This window comes from Falco biarmicus, chromosome 7 (assembly GCF_023638135.1).
Source record: "Falco biarmicus isolate bFalBia1 chromosome 7, bFalBia1.pri, whole genome shotgun sequence".
Lineage (NCBI taxonomy): Eukaryota > Metazoa > Chordata > Aves > Falconiformes > Falconidae > Falco > Falco biarmicus.
In genome coordinates, this window is record NC_079294.1 from 660,946 (window position 1) to 676,883 (window position 15,938).

Below are 15,938 nucleotides of genomic sequence, written 5' to 3' on the forward strand. Positions count from 1 at the left end.
TTGCTTTCTCTGCCCGTCCCGCGGGGGTGGGCACCCGGCGGCCCCGCAGGCAGGGCCAGGGCGCCGCAGCCCTCGGCACCGGGTGGCTGGAGCTGTGCTTGGCTGAGGGCGGTTTGTTTGTGGGCAGAAATCATCTCCCATAGCCTTGGTGCTACCATAGCCCTTCATCCCCAGGCCAGGCTTCCCCAGGGGAATGGCTCGGTTCAGCTGCTGCAGAAGCTTACAAACCAGTCCAGGTTTAACTACTTTCAGATCAGTTTTCTCGGTTTGGGGATAGATAGTGAAGTCTGCTTGTGTGATTAAGGGTCTTTTTTTGCCAGGTGCAGTGTTGATGGGAGTGTTCTTCTGTGTCGTTTCACATCTCGTTAATTGGAAGGGTGTTGAGAGTCGGTTCCTTGTCCTAAAGTGGTTGATGAGTAAAGTGATTTTCATTCAGTGGGAAGTTGTAAAGCCAGATTTGACCCTATTGTGCATTGTCCTGGTGTGTGTGTGTGTAGAAGGGGGAGACGGGCTGTGGGTACTGTGGGTGTATAGTACCACCTCCGGCAGTTCTCAAGTGGTCGTTTCATGTCGGACGTCTGGGCGTGTTCCTAGCTGGACCTGTGCAAGGGCTGTTCACCTGCGTATCTGCTGCTGCACGGTTTTCTGCCAGAAAATGGAAAAGTTAGGTGTCTGTTTTATGTCATAACTTGATGACACTGCGTCGTGTTTAAAACATCTAGATGTTAGCATTTAAGATGAATCAATACGTGCCCGGGTTTGGGATCTGTTCTTTTTTGTCTTGGTTTACTCAGAAGTTTTGGGTTTGTGGAACGGTTCTGAAAGCAGAATATCCACCTGCCAAGTATACGAATGAAATTGGGGAAACATCTACCAGCAAGCAACTCAATGCCCTCTACCTCCAAGAAGAGGAAAATAAGCAAAATTGTCTTGAAATAGAAGGTCTTTTAAGATTATTTCGTCCACAGTACTTTTGTTTGTTGATTGGGGTGCTGTAGAGCTGTTTTCCTCCAGCCTAGGTGGAACTGCTGTTATCTTCTCCAAGGTATGCATTGTTTAGGCTGTCAGGTCATAGGTATCCATGTATAAGTGCTGTGCGTTATCACTCCATTATCTTGAATTGCTAATAGGTCTTGGCACCTTGGTGTGTGCAGCCTCCTCCCCCCAACGCACAGCGCTGGTGTTTAGCTATCAAATAAACTCAGCAGATTCCCTCCCCTTCTCTCTTCATAATTTCCCTTTCATGCAATGAGGAAGGTGGGGCGTGGATAAGGTCTTGCTCCTCAGCAGGTGCCTCCTTAAAGTTTGCAGAGGTACTTGGTGAGTCATTGCCAGCTGTTGGCTCTAACAGTGAAGTGACATTTGTATCGGACTTGTATGCAGCTGGGAGCACAATGGGCTCATACTGGAGTGCTCATGAGGTAAGAATGAGAAAGTTCAGACCATAATTCATTAGGAGCTGGAGATGACCCCGAGACAGGTTTGTGGCTGGGATTCTGTTGTCTAGAAGAGGACTTCAGAGCTGTTAGTCCATATTCATTCATGTATGTATTTACTTATGTGAGGATGACTGACAGCTTTGCTGATGTTGGCTGCCCTGGGGAGGCACTTTTGGTACCAGAGGGAAGGTCAGCCACAGTGGATGATGCTCATGGAGGCTGGGAAATGGTCTGAGGTGCCTCGCAGGAGCCTGCTGTGCTAGCAGCCACCTGGTAGTGGTGTACATGGGAAGGTCACTGACTAAAGACAGTGATTAATCCTGGACACAAAGATGGTTCTAGCTTGATATTTGTTCATGAGTGATGCCCAAGAAAATCTTGATTTGCCTTTGTTCATAATGTCTGAGAATTTTTGTTTTATTGCTTTTTTTTTAATAGAACATAGCCATGAGGGAAGCCCTAAAACTGCCTGTTGGGCTCCAAGGAGTCAACATACTCTGTCCTCTTCTCAGCTCAGAAATTAACCTGCTTTTTCACTGTGAACAAGTTATTTAATCATTCTGTGTCAACTTCCCCACTGTAAAATGAAGATTATAGGGCTTCTCTTTATAACATGGATGTGTGTTAACATAAGTGTGCATTGATGCTTGGAGACCTCAAATGTGGGATCCCCATGGCTTAAGAAATAAAAAACGTTGAGTGTTTAACCAAACTGGCTGAAGAAACACTAAGGATCTACAGGTTAATCCTTCTGAAAGGAGGGGAGGGTAATGAACAGAGCCTGGCAATGGTCTTTGTGTGGGAAGTACATGTACAAAGCAAGGAACCAGACTGTCCTCTCTGCTCTTCCCTTTGCCTTTAACCACTGCAACACCCTCATGAGAAAAAGTAGAGGCTTCTTGGTGATGGGGAGGCAGGGAAAATATTCCATCCAGAACCTGAAACCAGACAGAAAACATTAAAACGTGCTCTTCTGTTTTGGAGGGAGACATAAATACAGACCAAGCTTGGCTTATTATAATTCAAGAGTGATAGGGGAGTTTGTATCCAGGTTCTCAGCTGGGTCAGTACCTAACTGTAAAAAGTGACATAATCCCCTCAAAAGAATTCAATGAAGTCATTTTGCTAGCAGAGAGTGGGAGAGGGATTAGGTAATTAATTACTTTGGTGAAGCAATAGCTGAAGTTTCTAAAGGTACTAAAATCTGTTGGAATTAATAATTTTTTGGGGTTGTGTGGTTGTGTCTAGTTATTTGTCTTTCCTTCTGTGCTTGCTGTTTCAGCTAACGATCGTTTTTACAAATACCCATCATCTGGTTTGCATGGGGATGTTTTGTTAACGACTCTGCCTAAGCCGTTTTCTTTCATGTAGGTTCTGCTGCATTGGTGCCAGAGGTGCCTCACTCCCTGAACAGTTTCATTTTCCTCTGGGGTCGTGATGATTTTGAACATAGCTAAGATAAGGAAATCCTTGGCACCGTGATTTTATATTTTACCGTGGATTGCTTCTGTTTCCCAGCAGTTCCTTGTATCCCCTCATTCTCTTCTTCCTGACCACAACAGCTGAGTGTCTCGCAACCTTTCATGTATTTGCTCTTCACTGTTTCTGGGAAAAATTCCTGATAAAGATATTAAATGGAAAGTTGGAATTTTGACTAAATGAAATTATCCAAAGAAAATATCTGCTTTCTGTGTGAAATTTCAACTGTTCAAGATAATTAAACTTATTTTTTCTTTCTCTACAGGTGTTTAATGGAGGTGCTTCACATACACGCTTGTTCTTTGCTAGCTTATTTTTCCAGCTTAATTGTTGACAAAGATTTCTTTTAAATTAAAATGACCTGTGATGTAATGCAAGCATTAATTTTATTTTAAACCATTTTACTATGTTTTCCATTTTACTGTTATTTCTTCTGTCAGTAACTTACATGCACAGAGGAATTATATCCTCTTTTTCTGCCTCTTTCTTTAACTTGACATAGACATGGTTTCAACTTGCAAAGCAGTGCAAGTAGTTCATCTTCCAATTTTGCTGCATGGCTTTGGAGATTGCAACACACACTTATTGGAGGGCATGTTTTATGAAGCATAAACAACTTAATATTAATGCAGGTAATAACTTTGTCATTTTTCTGCAGAGCGAAGAATGTCCGTGCTGCTCACTCGCTGTGAAAATCATAAGAATGAGAAATCTGAGAAAGGCAGATCTGTGTGAGTATCACAGTCTTCCCTTGTTCAGTTCTGTTCCCAGTAGTTCAGTTCTGAAAGCAGAGAATATAAGCAAGCACTGTAACTTGTCTGTCTGTATGAAGTGTTACTACTGTGGTTTCAAATACTGATTGCATATTTGAATTTGGACTATTCTTAGAGTACAGTTTTGTATAACAATAGCTTTCAGTTTGTAGAATGTTACTATTAGTGGAAACATCAAAAATCTACCGTGTTGTACTGTGAAGTGGCTTAACTGCTAACAAGCTTCAGAGCCAGTTTTGCTGAATAAATTCAACTGTTAATTCTCAGCTGCGTTTTTTTGATGCACTGAGATGCAGGTTGTACTTCTGCTTCTGCACAAAAATGCCAGCACTGATTCGAGTGGCTGCCAGAGCCTGTGGGGTAACATGGGAGCTTTGGTGTCATCTTCTGTACCTGTCAGGTTTTTTTGCAGACAGCAGAAAAACATACAGGCACCTCTGATTTTCTGTTTGCTTAAAAGAAAAAAAAGAAACCATAAGAAAGAGAAGCATTATATATCTTATCCCCAAACAACTTTTTTCTTTCAAATGTTTACGGAATTGTGTTCAAAATGCCAGACTTTCAAGGCAAAACCAGTACCATGGAGATGTTTCTGGGGACTTGGTAGAATGGGTGGAAGTGGAAGTGAAGGGAAAAAAAATCTCAGCAGTTACTTGGGCTGGAGAAAACGAGCTGAAGGTCAACTCAAATAGGTGCCTCAGAGAGAAAGAACAAGGCAGGAATGCAATGGAAAGGAAGTGAATGTGAACCTTTGCATGCTCAGCAAGTGTATGTGTCTTCATGGAGATCGCTGTTTAATTCTTGCTCTTCTGCTGTTGAGCCCAGCACAGGAATATTGCCTTTTCTTGAAAAGAGCACATCTTCAGAGAAGAATGAAAGGATGGTTCAGTTCTTCTTCTGTCATTGTAACTTCATTTGAACTGTTTTCTGGCATAAATGATACCAGCCCAAGGGAATGCCTAAATTGCCCTGACAAGCCGATAGCATCAAGATAACCACCTGCTTACAGAGTTGATAGCCAAGTAACTGCCTCTGGCCTTAAAGTCAGGGATGTTTATTTCTTTCTCGGCCTTTTATAATGATTGGAAAACACAGCCTTTGCATTCCTAAGGACCAAAGAACTTCCAGAAATCCATAGCTGTTTACCTTAGTTCTTTATCTTTTATTAGTTTTAACCCTGTATCTTCATTTTGAGCAGACATTTAACTTCCTGATTGCAGGTATGAAGTTACATATCACTGTAGATTTGCTTCCAAAGCCAGATATGGAGGAAGGTCTTTACAGGCAAGAGCTAGAAGAAGCAGTGCTAGGTGACAGGGTCTGTGAGGAGCATCGTTGTCCATTCCCCATCCTAGCTGCCTTTCTTTATCGTGCCACAGAGCACCACATTTTATTTTCCCTCGAAAATCAGGAGCAAGTTACCTGTGGCACAGCAGAGAGCCAGGGAGATTTTATCTGCGCTGTACCTATATACTCTTTCAGAGAACTTAATTTTATTAGTGGAGCCATGCCATGTGTTGTGATACACATCACAAGAAATGAGACTGTGTTAAAAACCATTAAGTTGAATTAGAAAACCTTTGTGAGAGTGTAGTAGGAACCGTTATGTGGTAGCCCTTACATTCTTGACAAAAATGTTGTGCAGCAGGATTTTAACACCTAAATGAATGAGAGAAGTCCTCAAAGGAACGTTTTAAAAAACTGTTAGGGAGGAGAGAGGTACTGGCGTGTATAGTGAAGTTTTAGTCTATACCAAGGTCAGAGCGGTGTAGGTTGGAATGCATTTGGGGGCAGCAAGACAAGCGGGGACTTTGAAAGCAAATTGGGGAATCCTACACGATGCATTTCATTGCACAGGAATAGTCACTTGAATGTAGCAACAATGACTTAACTAGTTAGGCCTACATGTCTATTTCTGTAGATATTTACTTTCCCAGCATTAGTCTTTGCTCAAAAATGATATTTTTATATATATAGATAGATTCTATTTTTTTTTGTGGGTATGTATTTGTCATGTAATTACTGTATTTATTTAAATATTTGTAAATAAGTGAAATATATTTGGCTCAAAATCTGTTTTAGGAAAAGATTATATTTCCCACTTGCATTTATTTGTTTTAATCACCATTTCTACACAGTTTCAATTTGTTAAGAGTGACATAGATGAGGACAGAGAGATGAAAGATGGCATGGAAATAATTCAGACTGCAAGAGCCATTGGTACTTTCTCAGTCAGGGTCTGATAGCCTGAGCTGTGTTCTTTGGAAAACTGCCTGTCAAAGATGGGTATGCTTTGCTTTGCTTCAGCTGTGGCACTGCACAGCAAAAATGTCCTCCTTGTGCAGAGGGGCTGCTGCCTACAACCTACAGTGTCCATGCCTCCTTAGATCTTGTACATGTCTATATAATATGGGATTATTTTTTTTTATTATTATGGTTTAGCTGTAGCAATCATCTATGATCACGATCTCCTGACTTTTTCCCTTTGTGTCAGACAAAAGATTGTATTTGTACATAGTGTGAGCATAATAACAAGAATTAGGCTACTAGTGTGTGTTGAAATCTGATAGGAATGAGGCTTACCCATGAATCAGAAGGATTTCCTCCTACATTATGTATGCAACTACAATCTGAGAGGTATGTATCATTCCCAAGAGACAGCTGTTGCAATTTCTGGGCACATTTGAGTTTGGCTAAAATTTTCATGTCAAAAGTTGTAAGAATAGTGATACCAGAAGCAGTCCAAAGTTTCATCTGGATTGACAGTATGCCTCCAGAATTGACCTATAGTAAATGCTTTTGGGCAGGACAAACACTGAAGCATGCTTTTCCCTGCCCACCTCTTTCAAGAGTTTTGTGGTTCCTGAGGTCTGTGGCTCAGAGATCTGGCTCCTGAGTCAAAAGTAGTGTTTGCATTTAATTGCCATACCCCAAAATGCTTGGCACTTGGAGGCCACTAAGGGATTTTGCTTTGGTATCTCTCAGCTCACTTTGCACTGGACAGGAACCTAAATGCTCTTTCTTAGTGTCACAGGACAGCACCAGGCCCGGTTTCAGGTCCTTATTCTTCGGGGAGGTCTATATACTTACATTGCGAAGTAAATTGTTATGGACATTTCTTTTTTCTCTTCTTTGCCTCTTGCATGGGCAGCAAAAATGCCTACTTGAGAAAAGCTGGTCCTTTTCAGACTGGCCTGAAAACACCTTTTCTGCGTAGTAGCTAGGGCTAACTCTTACACAAAGACAACTGACCCTTGTATTTACTTCAAAACTGGCAGAAAGCATTTCATTAACAGCTGCATGACTGCCCTGTTTCTTACTTTAAAACTGCAAAAGCTTGGTGGCTCTTGCAAACATTCGTGCATCCATTTCTGCAGAATCTGGATTCACTGCCAGGATGGTACCATTTCTCTGCAGCTGTATAGGATGGTATGTGGAGATGTTGGAGAGAAGTGTTTAATCGTGCATAGTCTGAGCATTGATCATCCGACAGGGTTTGCTTGAGGCACCAGCAAAACAGGGGGCCATTGGCAGCATCAGGAGCACGGGTCACACACCCGGGGTGCCTGGGCTCTCCACTTCCCTGCTCCTCTGTTGCAGTGCACAGGGGCACAAAAGTGGCCGTGCTGGATCAGACCAAAGGTCTCTGCTGCCCCTTGTTGGAGAGTGGCCAAAGGCCAGCGCCTGGGGAGGAGTATGAGAGCAGAGTGAAAGCACACAGCGCACACTGCACAGTGTGCTCTTCAGCCGCGGGTCACTTCAGCATCAGTTAGCTTCCCAGGCCAAGTACAATTGTTCTATGAATGCAGCACAACTCCAGTCCCCTCCTGAGCCTACATAAACTCCGTGAATCGACAGCAGTCTTTGTCCGGCCTCTGGTTTCCATGTTACAGAAACTTTTCCTGCAATCACAATGCCTCATCCTTGTTGTGGCAAAAATCAGTTTTGCCTTCACCACTGAAAGGCCTTGAATTTATTCTGCCATCCAGTGACTTCCCGTGATCCTCCCTTACCTTCTCTGCCAGCTGACGTAGTGTAGTGGAGATTGACTTCCAGAAGGCTTCCTGCATGTGGGAAGGGACTGGTTGTTGCAAAACTCTTGTTTTCCAAGGGCTGGTCCACCAGCCAAAACCACTGGAAGGGGGTATGGCTTTCAAGCCCCCCCCCCCCCCCCATTTCTTCACAGAAGTCTTTGAAGGTCCCTTGAAGCTGCTTTCATGCAGGGCTCTGCATTTCCACGACTTAACCATGGGAGAGTTTCTTTCTGGAGAGGCTGCTGTGCTGGCTGAGCACGGTTGCATTTCACCCTGTGTGCCCATCAGCGGAACTAGACCCCGAGCAGGTCTTGGTTTCAGTGGGGCCGCCCAGACCTGCCTGCCTGTGTGTGGTCCTGTCGGAGCACACCAGGTACTCTGTTCCCAGAGGCTCCCAGCAGGCTGCCGGCTGCCTCACACAGCCAGAAAATCGGGCTTAGCATGTCCCTTTCTTGGCAGGGCTCGCTCATCTTCCAGGAGGGAACCGTTTGTTGGATGGTCTAAGAGTAAAATATAAAGTAACATCTTCTACATGGATGTGTTTCACAGAAATATTTCTTTCAGGAGACAAAAAAGTCTTTATAAATATTGGCTTGCCCTACTTCATATTTAGCAAAGGCCAAGGCTCCAGAAAGCTTTTCCTGGAATGGCCTACAGCTACTTTTTTTTTTTCTTTAATGTGACAAGCTAATTTCAGCCAGCATTCTCATTAGATAAAGCCTTGCATTTGTCTTTATAGGATTAAATCTGAGCCTTGTTGCTGTGTAATTTCACAGCAAACTCCCAATATTACACCGCTTGTTGATTTTAAAAGTTGGAAAGGCAGTATTACCCACATTTTGCTTTATATCACCTAAATCCCACGTAACACCATCATAATAACGAAATTGCTTTCATGGCCCTGTTCTCCAAAGGAAACTGTTGGTGCGTGGAAATGACTGAAGACGTGCATGCATCGTGATCAGGAGATCATGATCATAGATGATTGCTACAGCTAAACCATTATAATATGGGATTATTTTTTTTATTATTTAGACATGTACAAGATCTAAGGAGGCATGGACACTGTAGGTTGTAGGCAGCAGCCCCTCTGCACAAGGAGGACATTTTTGCTGTGCAGTGCCACAGCTGAAGCAAAGCAAAGCATACCCATCTTTGACAGGCAGTTTTCCAAAGACTGTGCGCACTTTGTGCCTCTCTCTGACTGCAGCACTGGTGCGAGGGGGCGGCAGCAGCCCCCGTGCAAGGGTGGCTGGCAGGCGGTATGGGCAGTACCAGCAGGCAGCCGCCTGGGCTGGCAGCTTTAGGGTGGAATTGGTTCTCTGTGAGAACGACTGTGGTCACTGACTTTTGCCATGGTTGAGAGAAATCCTAGGACATTTCAAAGGACAAACGTCCTTTTTCAAAAGGACGTTGCTGTCTTTTCAGGGTGTCTCAGTTCCCGATGCCACTGGCCGCTCAGACAGGCTGTCTTTGCGGTAATGGAGAGAAGCCCTAAAAGCCACCCGGGACAAATGCTTGGCAATAGGAATCAGCACAAGGACAGAGAAGTAGTTACATGGGTAGCTGCCCAGTTGCAACAAGGCCTGTAAACAAGGATTTCCTAACTGGCTAAGAAACTGAAACAAACAGGTATAAAAGCAACTGTTTATCACCAGAAGCTCCTCCCTGTGATGTCATATCCTGAAGCATGGCTTTTCTTACTGTAATTGTAAGCTGATTAGATCAAGATCTAATTGCATAACTACCAAGATACCTGTCAAAATGGAACCCTGGTCCTAAGTCACATTTATAATAACAAAGTCATAACCATAGTTGTTAATATGAGTAACAAATGAATGGGTAATCTCAGCTAATATTATGTGGATCAGCTTCACCGCTGCAGTTCTTAACAACTTCTGTTCCTTTCTATTCAGTCTTTTTGTTTTCACCTGTCCATGTCATCCAAGTCTGCTCCCACTCTTCCTCAGTTCATCGCTACCATCTAAACACATGCAAAAACCTAGTTTCCCCCAGGTTACCCATTTCGTGTTCTCTAGTCTAGGAGATTACTTCCAGGTTTTTCCCCTTCTCAAGTCTTTGACGGTCACGGTGGAGTGGAGTGTATAGAATGTAGTGTATATTTTATTGTATGCAATTTATTGTATTGTATACATGGTAAGAAGTGTGGAGATGAAAAGCAGGCTCTGTGCCTTGATAGCAGCACAAGCAGCCACTGAGAAGGACAATGCTATGTATAAGCAAGGAGCTCATTAATGTGCTGTTTCTTTAGGGTTCTTGGTCAGAGCACCTCCTTACTGCTGTGGAAATAATTGCATCTCTAGTCCTAGGTATGAATGGATTGTATGTAGGTACACATGCATCTTCTTGCAGCCTTTATGGCTTCTGTGTAATTCTGTGTGCAAGAATAAAAGCCTGTTCTGGCCGTTAAAGGTATTACGTGTGATGTTCCCACATGAATTCCACTGTTCTTGGTGTAGCTTTGGAGAAGATGAGTTTCCTCAAAACCTTAGTTCCTCATCTCTAAAGCAAAGACTTCAGCAGGGGCATTAGGAGGATGAGCCAATGACTGACTGAAGGACTGGTAAAGGGTAAAGAACCTTAGGTAAATGTTAAGTTCATCTCTGTCTCAAATGCAAAGGTGAGAGCAGCGACCATGCTCTAATACTGTACCAGCACAGGTGGTATTGCAGCTATTGTCCTCCATTGAATGGGGATGATCTTTAAACCCTTTTTGTGATAGTACTGCGTGTTCTAGTAGACTTCATTATCCTCTTGTTTAGAGGAGGCTTCTGGTTAGCAAGTGGTTGAAACAGCTTTTTAAATGTTTTATAATTTTTTAAAATGTCAAAACCTGTTTTAAAACAGGTTTGAAAAGGGTGGAGGCAGTGGAAATGAACAAGGGAGAAGCCTGGGTGGAGAAGAGAAGCTGGAAATGAGTAGGTGATGATGGCAGCAATGTAGAACTACATGGTGCTTTGAGAGGACACAGGTCCATGCAGCAATTCATGACCCTTCACTCCTCCTCAGCCATTTGGCTTGCGGAGTTAAAAGGCAGTGTCAGACTCTGCTTAGGATGTGACTTTCTAATTTGCACTCAGAAAGTTCCAGTAGACCTGGATGGATGTTTCTGCAAAGAGCTGATATGCATTTCATGATGTGCTGTGCTAATAAGTAACACAGCACGAGGCTAGCACGTAGTTTCTTTCAAACGTATGTAAGCAACTTCAGCAGCTGTCAACAGAAAATGATGCTGAAGTATGTGCTTTGATTTTGAAATAGGCTTTCTGTATTTACAAATTTCCTTGGGCTGATCTGTGTGACACCTCATCACTTAGGTAAGTAAGCTGAGCATTGCCTTTTCCTGAGCTTACAGACTCCCACATCTTCTTAAAAGTTATTGTACCTTGGCATTTTTGATCATCCTTGGTAAGGATCATATTTTACTCTATCCTGCTTACTGTTGCACAATGATATGTTGAGTTTAAGAGCAAAGTATACTTTGCTTGACACTGAACAGAAACCACAAGTTGAGTATCAGCAGATCTGTGTTTACAGCACTATTAGTTGTTATTTGGACATTCAAGGGCGTTCATAAATAATATGAAAATTGATAACAGACATTTACTTGTTGCAGGAATTGCTTCAGGATTTTTGAGGTATTCCTTTGATGGGGAGAAGGTACAACTTCTCATCTTCAGTATTTTATTGTGAAAAATACATTTAGATGCATTTTTGTTCATTGATTCCCAATAGATTTTCTTATACATTGTTAAAGAACCTGCAGAATCTGTTCTAGGTTTGTTCTGGTTGTTCCAGTTCCATCAAGACAGCAGTCTGCAGTTCATCTGGTTCCACATTAAGCAGTGTGGCTGATCCCTGTAATCAGTGATTCATGCTTGCCTGTACCCTCTGACCAGAGAGCTGTTTTGTTTGATGTGTCTGTGATATCTTGGTGTTCTTTCACATGCGTCTAGATGAGTGCTGCTGAGCTGAGCTGTATGCAAAAAGCACAATGCGATAAAGCCCTGTAGTATGTCTTAGTCCCTGTAGGAGCAGCGCCAGGGGAAGCCTTGCCCAGAGATGACATTCACAGAGCTTGAGGACCTTTATCAGCAATGGTCTCCAGAGAGGAGCTTCAGGCAACCTTTTTGCTGAACTGAAAACGTTGATTAACTTGTAGATAAGGACCAAGAACACAGGTGTGATTTGGTATCATGTGGGAGGCCAATGTAACATAAAGAGGCTAGATCTAACATGGCTGTGATGGTCCACACTGCTGAAAAGACACATGAGAATGTCACTGTGAGACTGTGGCTTCTCTGTCAGGTGCTTTGTATGACTATATCCTCGGCAGAAGCCAGTAAAGTAGTGCTGCAGTAGTAGTAGACAGTGAAGGTTAAAAGTTAAGATTCACTCGCAGATGTTGGTGCTGGGGCTTGGATCATATTCTGCTCTTCAATTAGCAGTATGTCTGCCTGACAAAGGTATTCATCTTTACCTCTTTGTTTAGGAGCAGTCTTGACTACTCTTTTTTAAAGAGCTCCCTTTCAGTTCAAAAATGAAAACTAGACAAAAGGGGTCTTGGGTATAAATCTTCCTTGTAAGTCAGGTATACCTGTTCTTGATGCTTTCATTCGTTCTTACTCACAGGAAGGTTGCTTTAGACTGCTAGATCCTGGAGGACTCCAGCCAGAATATGAGCACAGTTAATTTCACTGCGAAAATAGGATTACCTGTAGTGATAAAAGACAGTCTGGAGGCTGTGTGTCTATCTGTGGCTTACTTTGGTGTGAAAGAAACTGATGGTGACATGCTTGTAGAAAAGACACATAAAATGTGAAGACTTGGCTGCTGAAAGCAAAGCGCATGTTGGCAACACATCCCAGGCACAGTATTTATGTCAGGGTGAACCATTGCTGCAATGTAAGCTTTTAATCTAGGCTGAATTAACTCCCTCCTAAGCAAATAAACCAAAATAATCAAACTGTAATCCTCATTGGTGTGTTATGCCCTGTAGGTCCAAAATTTATTTCACAAAATGGTGGATGATATTTACCGACTTTGGGCTGAATTCTCAGGCACATGAGGACCTATTTGTGTTGTGGTGTAAACACTCTTGCTTCCACTGAGTTGTCCTGGTGTGTTATGGAATTTTTCTTAGCAAGTTAATTCACCAGCATCGACATCTTTTACCTTCATATTGGCTGCTGCTAACCATCCTGTGAGGGAATGGGGTGACTTAGTGCACCCTAATTTTGTTAATTACAATCATGTGCCTTATTATTTCTATGCTGTTTCCTTAAGCATAACTCTTCCATCCTCACCATAAAAAAAAAAAAAAAAGAGACATCAACAGCAAATAAATTTTTATTTGTGTACAGAATCTACAGTAAATCCATGCTATCTTCTTCCTGTGAGACTTCAGGATATTTTTGACCTCACTCATCATATTTGCAAATATTTTCTGGTTTTCAGGTACATCAAATCCAGTGAAAGGAGAACACCTCATGCCAGACGGCTGGCTTCGGCCTCACCATCATATTGAGCTACAGCTTTTTGGTAGCTTCCCGTTCAGTACCAAATTTTACTTGGAGTAAAAAAAAAAAAGATATTTAGAAGGAGTGCCCCCACCATAAAGTGTATTTATTCCATAGCGAAGTTTTGGTTTCAAAACTCTTGAGTCTTAATTGAAAAATTCAGATTGGAATTACTGCTGCAGTGCAGTGTTGGTGCTGCAGCTTAGTGTCAGTTCCTGCACAAGATTACACCTCCCATGAGGTATTGCTCCTGCTTCTTCAGAAAAATCCTGGAGGAGGATACAAGAAAAAGTGCCGTAACTACATTAACTACATGTTTTTATAAAGCATGTCAGAGGCATTTCTGAGTCAAAATAATGATGTTTAATGCAATACCCCCCCCCTAGTTTTAGGTAAACGTTAAGAACATTTATTCCCTTACTGAATGCATAACATCCTTGGGAACACTTTCTGAAGAAAGAAAATTTGTGTTTGTTTGTTGGTTCAGCTGCTTCCTTTGTTCCCAATCCTGTTCTCTGTGAAAGCCAAGGCACTTCTGTGTACTGCTTGCAGCCTGTTTCAAAGTCTGTTTCCATGATGTTTCCCTCTGATAACTGTTTCTTCAGATGCCCAGCAGTTGTAACTACCCACTCTGTCCACATCAACAGTGTTGATGTCTGGACAAGGTATAATTTTTAGCTAGTTTATCTTTAAATGGAAATGAAAGAACTTCCTAAAAAATATTTTCCAGTGATTGATGTGAGATTGCACCACATATCACTGCAAGAGGGGCAAAAGGATCTGAGATGGAACAAAGGAAGTCTGACCTCTTAATAATACCTCTTGGCCAAAACTACACAGCTTTTTGGTTCCTCCTGGCTGACGCTTGGAGAACGAGGACAGTGAAATAGTGGTGATGCTTGTGAGAAGTCTGAAAATGGGTGTACCTCTGGAAATTCAAGACTTCTAGTTCCCCTTTGCCAAATGGGAGCATATGTCAGGGTGATCTAACGACGCCTGTGCCTCTCTTAGCATGTACAAATCTTGCAAGTACAGCTGCACGTACCCATAACACCACTTAGGCAATGTAATTTATCCCCTGTTGCTTCATGGAGGCGTTGGGGTGGATGGGAGAAGTTGTATCACAGCTGTCTGTGGGCTTCTCTGCATTACATCGTGTTGCTTTTTGTATTGTTTCTTTTTGATGATTATATTGAGATGGTACCTAGAGGCTCTAGGTATGGATTTACTCCTTGTTACTTGGATACTGTATGTGTTTGGAAAGGAAAGGTGGCAACTTTTTCCAATTTTTCCAATTGTAGTCTTACTTTACACCTGTCAAAGAAGAAGGTTTGAAGTTGTTTTGGAAACAGCACCCAGGTATCTGGGGATTGATCTCTTGGGCTGGTGTACATATATAGATGTCCTATAACTTCCTTCCCTGGCAGCCAAGGCTGGCAGGGACACCAGTGGTTAGTTGGTTTCCATGCAATATAATTGACATGGCATGATTATCCTGTTTATTGCCTTCCAGTGTAAACATGGGCATCACGTGGCAGCAATTCCATATGACACCTTGTAGGTTCACCTGGGCTCGTCCTCTTTTCTCCTCCTGAAGCAGGATCAAGTTTACCTTGTCTGTCACTCTGATACGTATCTGGGTACCGATACCTTCTGAAATGAGTTACCTAGAAAATTTATAAAATCTCTCTTTCAAGCTAACTTTCGTAGAGGTGGAGCAGTTTTCCTAATGTTTCTTTATTTCCCTCTGGCCATGCAGAGCCACAGATCATTGTCCTCTTTGTGTCAATCATTTGGATGTTACAGAACTGTTAACCATGTTATATGACAGTCTGTGTTGGTGTGGTTGAATTAGTAAATTCAATTCTTTCAGCTCTTTCTCATATGCCAGGCTAAGTCGATCTTCTTCAGTCTGGACCTGTTTAATAGTAGCTGGTAACAGGTAGAGCCTTTTATGGTGGAGGGAGGAAGAGAGTGGAAGAGAACTGCAACAGGGAAGATGCTGGACATCCACTCGTTTCTGTCCAGGGCTGGGAGTGTATGCAAAGAGATCTCAGTGCAAAATCTCATCACCTGCCCTGATGTTTAACACCGTGTATTTGGGATCTGGTCCCAAATTTGTCTAAAATCTGTGTTGCACATATAAGTTATCTGATAAGTCCCGCAATGTGTTATCTTTCTGGGGCATAATTTGTTGTTCTTCATGCTTGTTTCCAGATTCAAATACCTTTGTCTCTACATTCTTGTATTGTGCTATGCTGAGACAGAGGCTTGGCTGGTTACTGACTGAGCTGGTGTTAACATGTGAGTGATCAGGTTGTGGGACTTTGTGTTTGCTCTTATTAAGGATGAACAGTCTTGCTAAAGACTGGGCTGACTTCTCAAGTTGTCTGTAGGTCTGTTGTGTTTAGAGGGGATGAAGGGCTGAACAGAGATCCAACCACAGCTCCATCTAGATACAGGATTAAAAGTCACAAGCTGAGACCTTCGTTGATACTCTGAAAATGTCAAATGCATGTCTTCTAAATCAACATTCACAGCTAGTATGCACAACAAAGAGATATCCCAGACCATAAACGAACAAATTCTGTATAAACACCCATATATCAGTAGTCCATACTGACAGATACAGTTGCCAAAGAAACAGATGATCTCACTCTTACCTGCTGCTCC

At 42.5% G+C, this 15,938-nt stretch overlaps 1 protein-coding gene across 1 annotated transcript in view; it reads left to right on the forward strand.

Moving 5' to 3' along the window:
* LOC130152376 (cytosolic phospholipase A2 epsilon-like) overlaps window positions 1-15,938 on the forward strand; it is a 36,551-nt gene that overhangs the window by 782 nt on the left and 19,831 nt on the right. Inside the window, exon 2 of the mRNA XM_056345855.1 lies at window positions 3,577-3,649. Within this exon, the coding sequence (XP_056201830.1) occupies window positions 3,577-3,649 (73 nt within the window). The remainder of the gene's footprint in view (window positions 1-3,576; window positions 3,650-15,938) is intronic.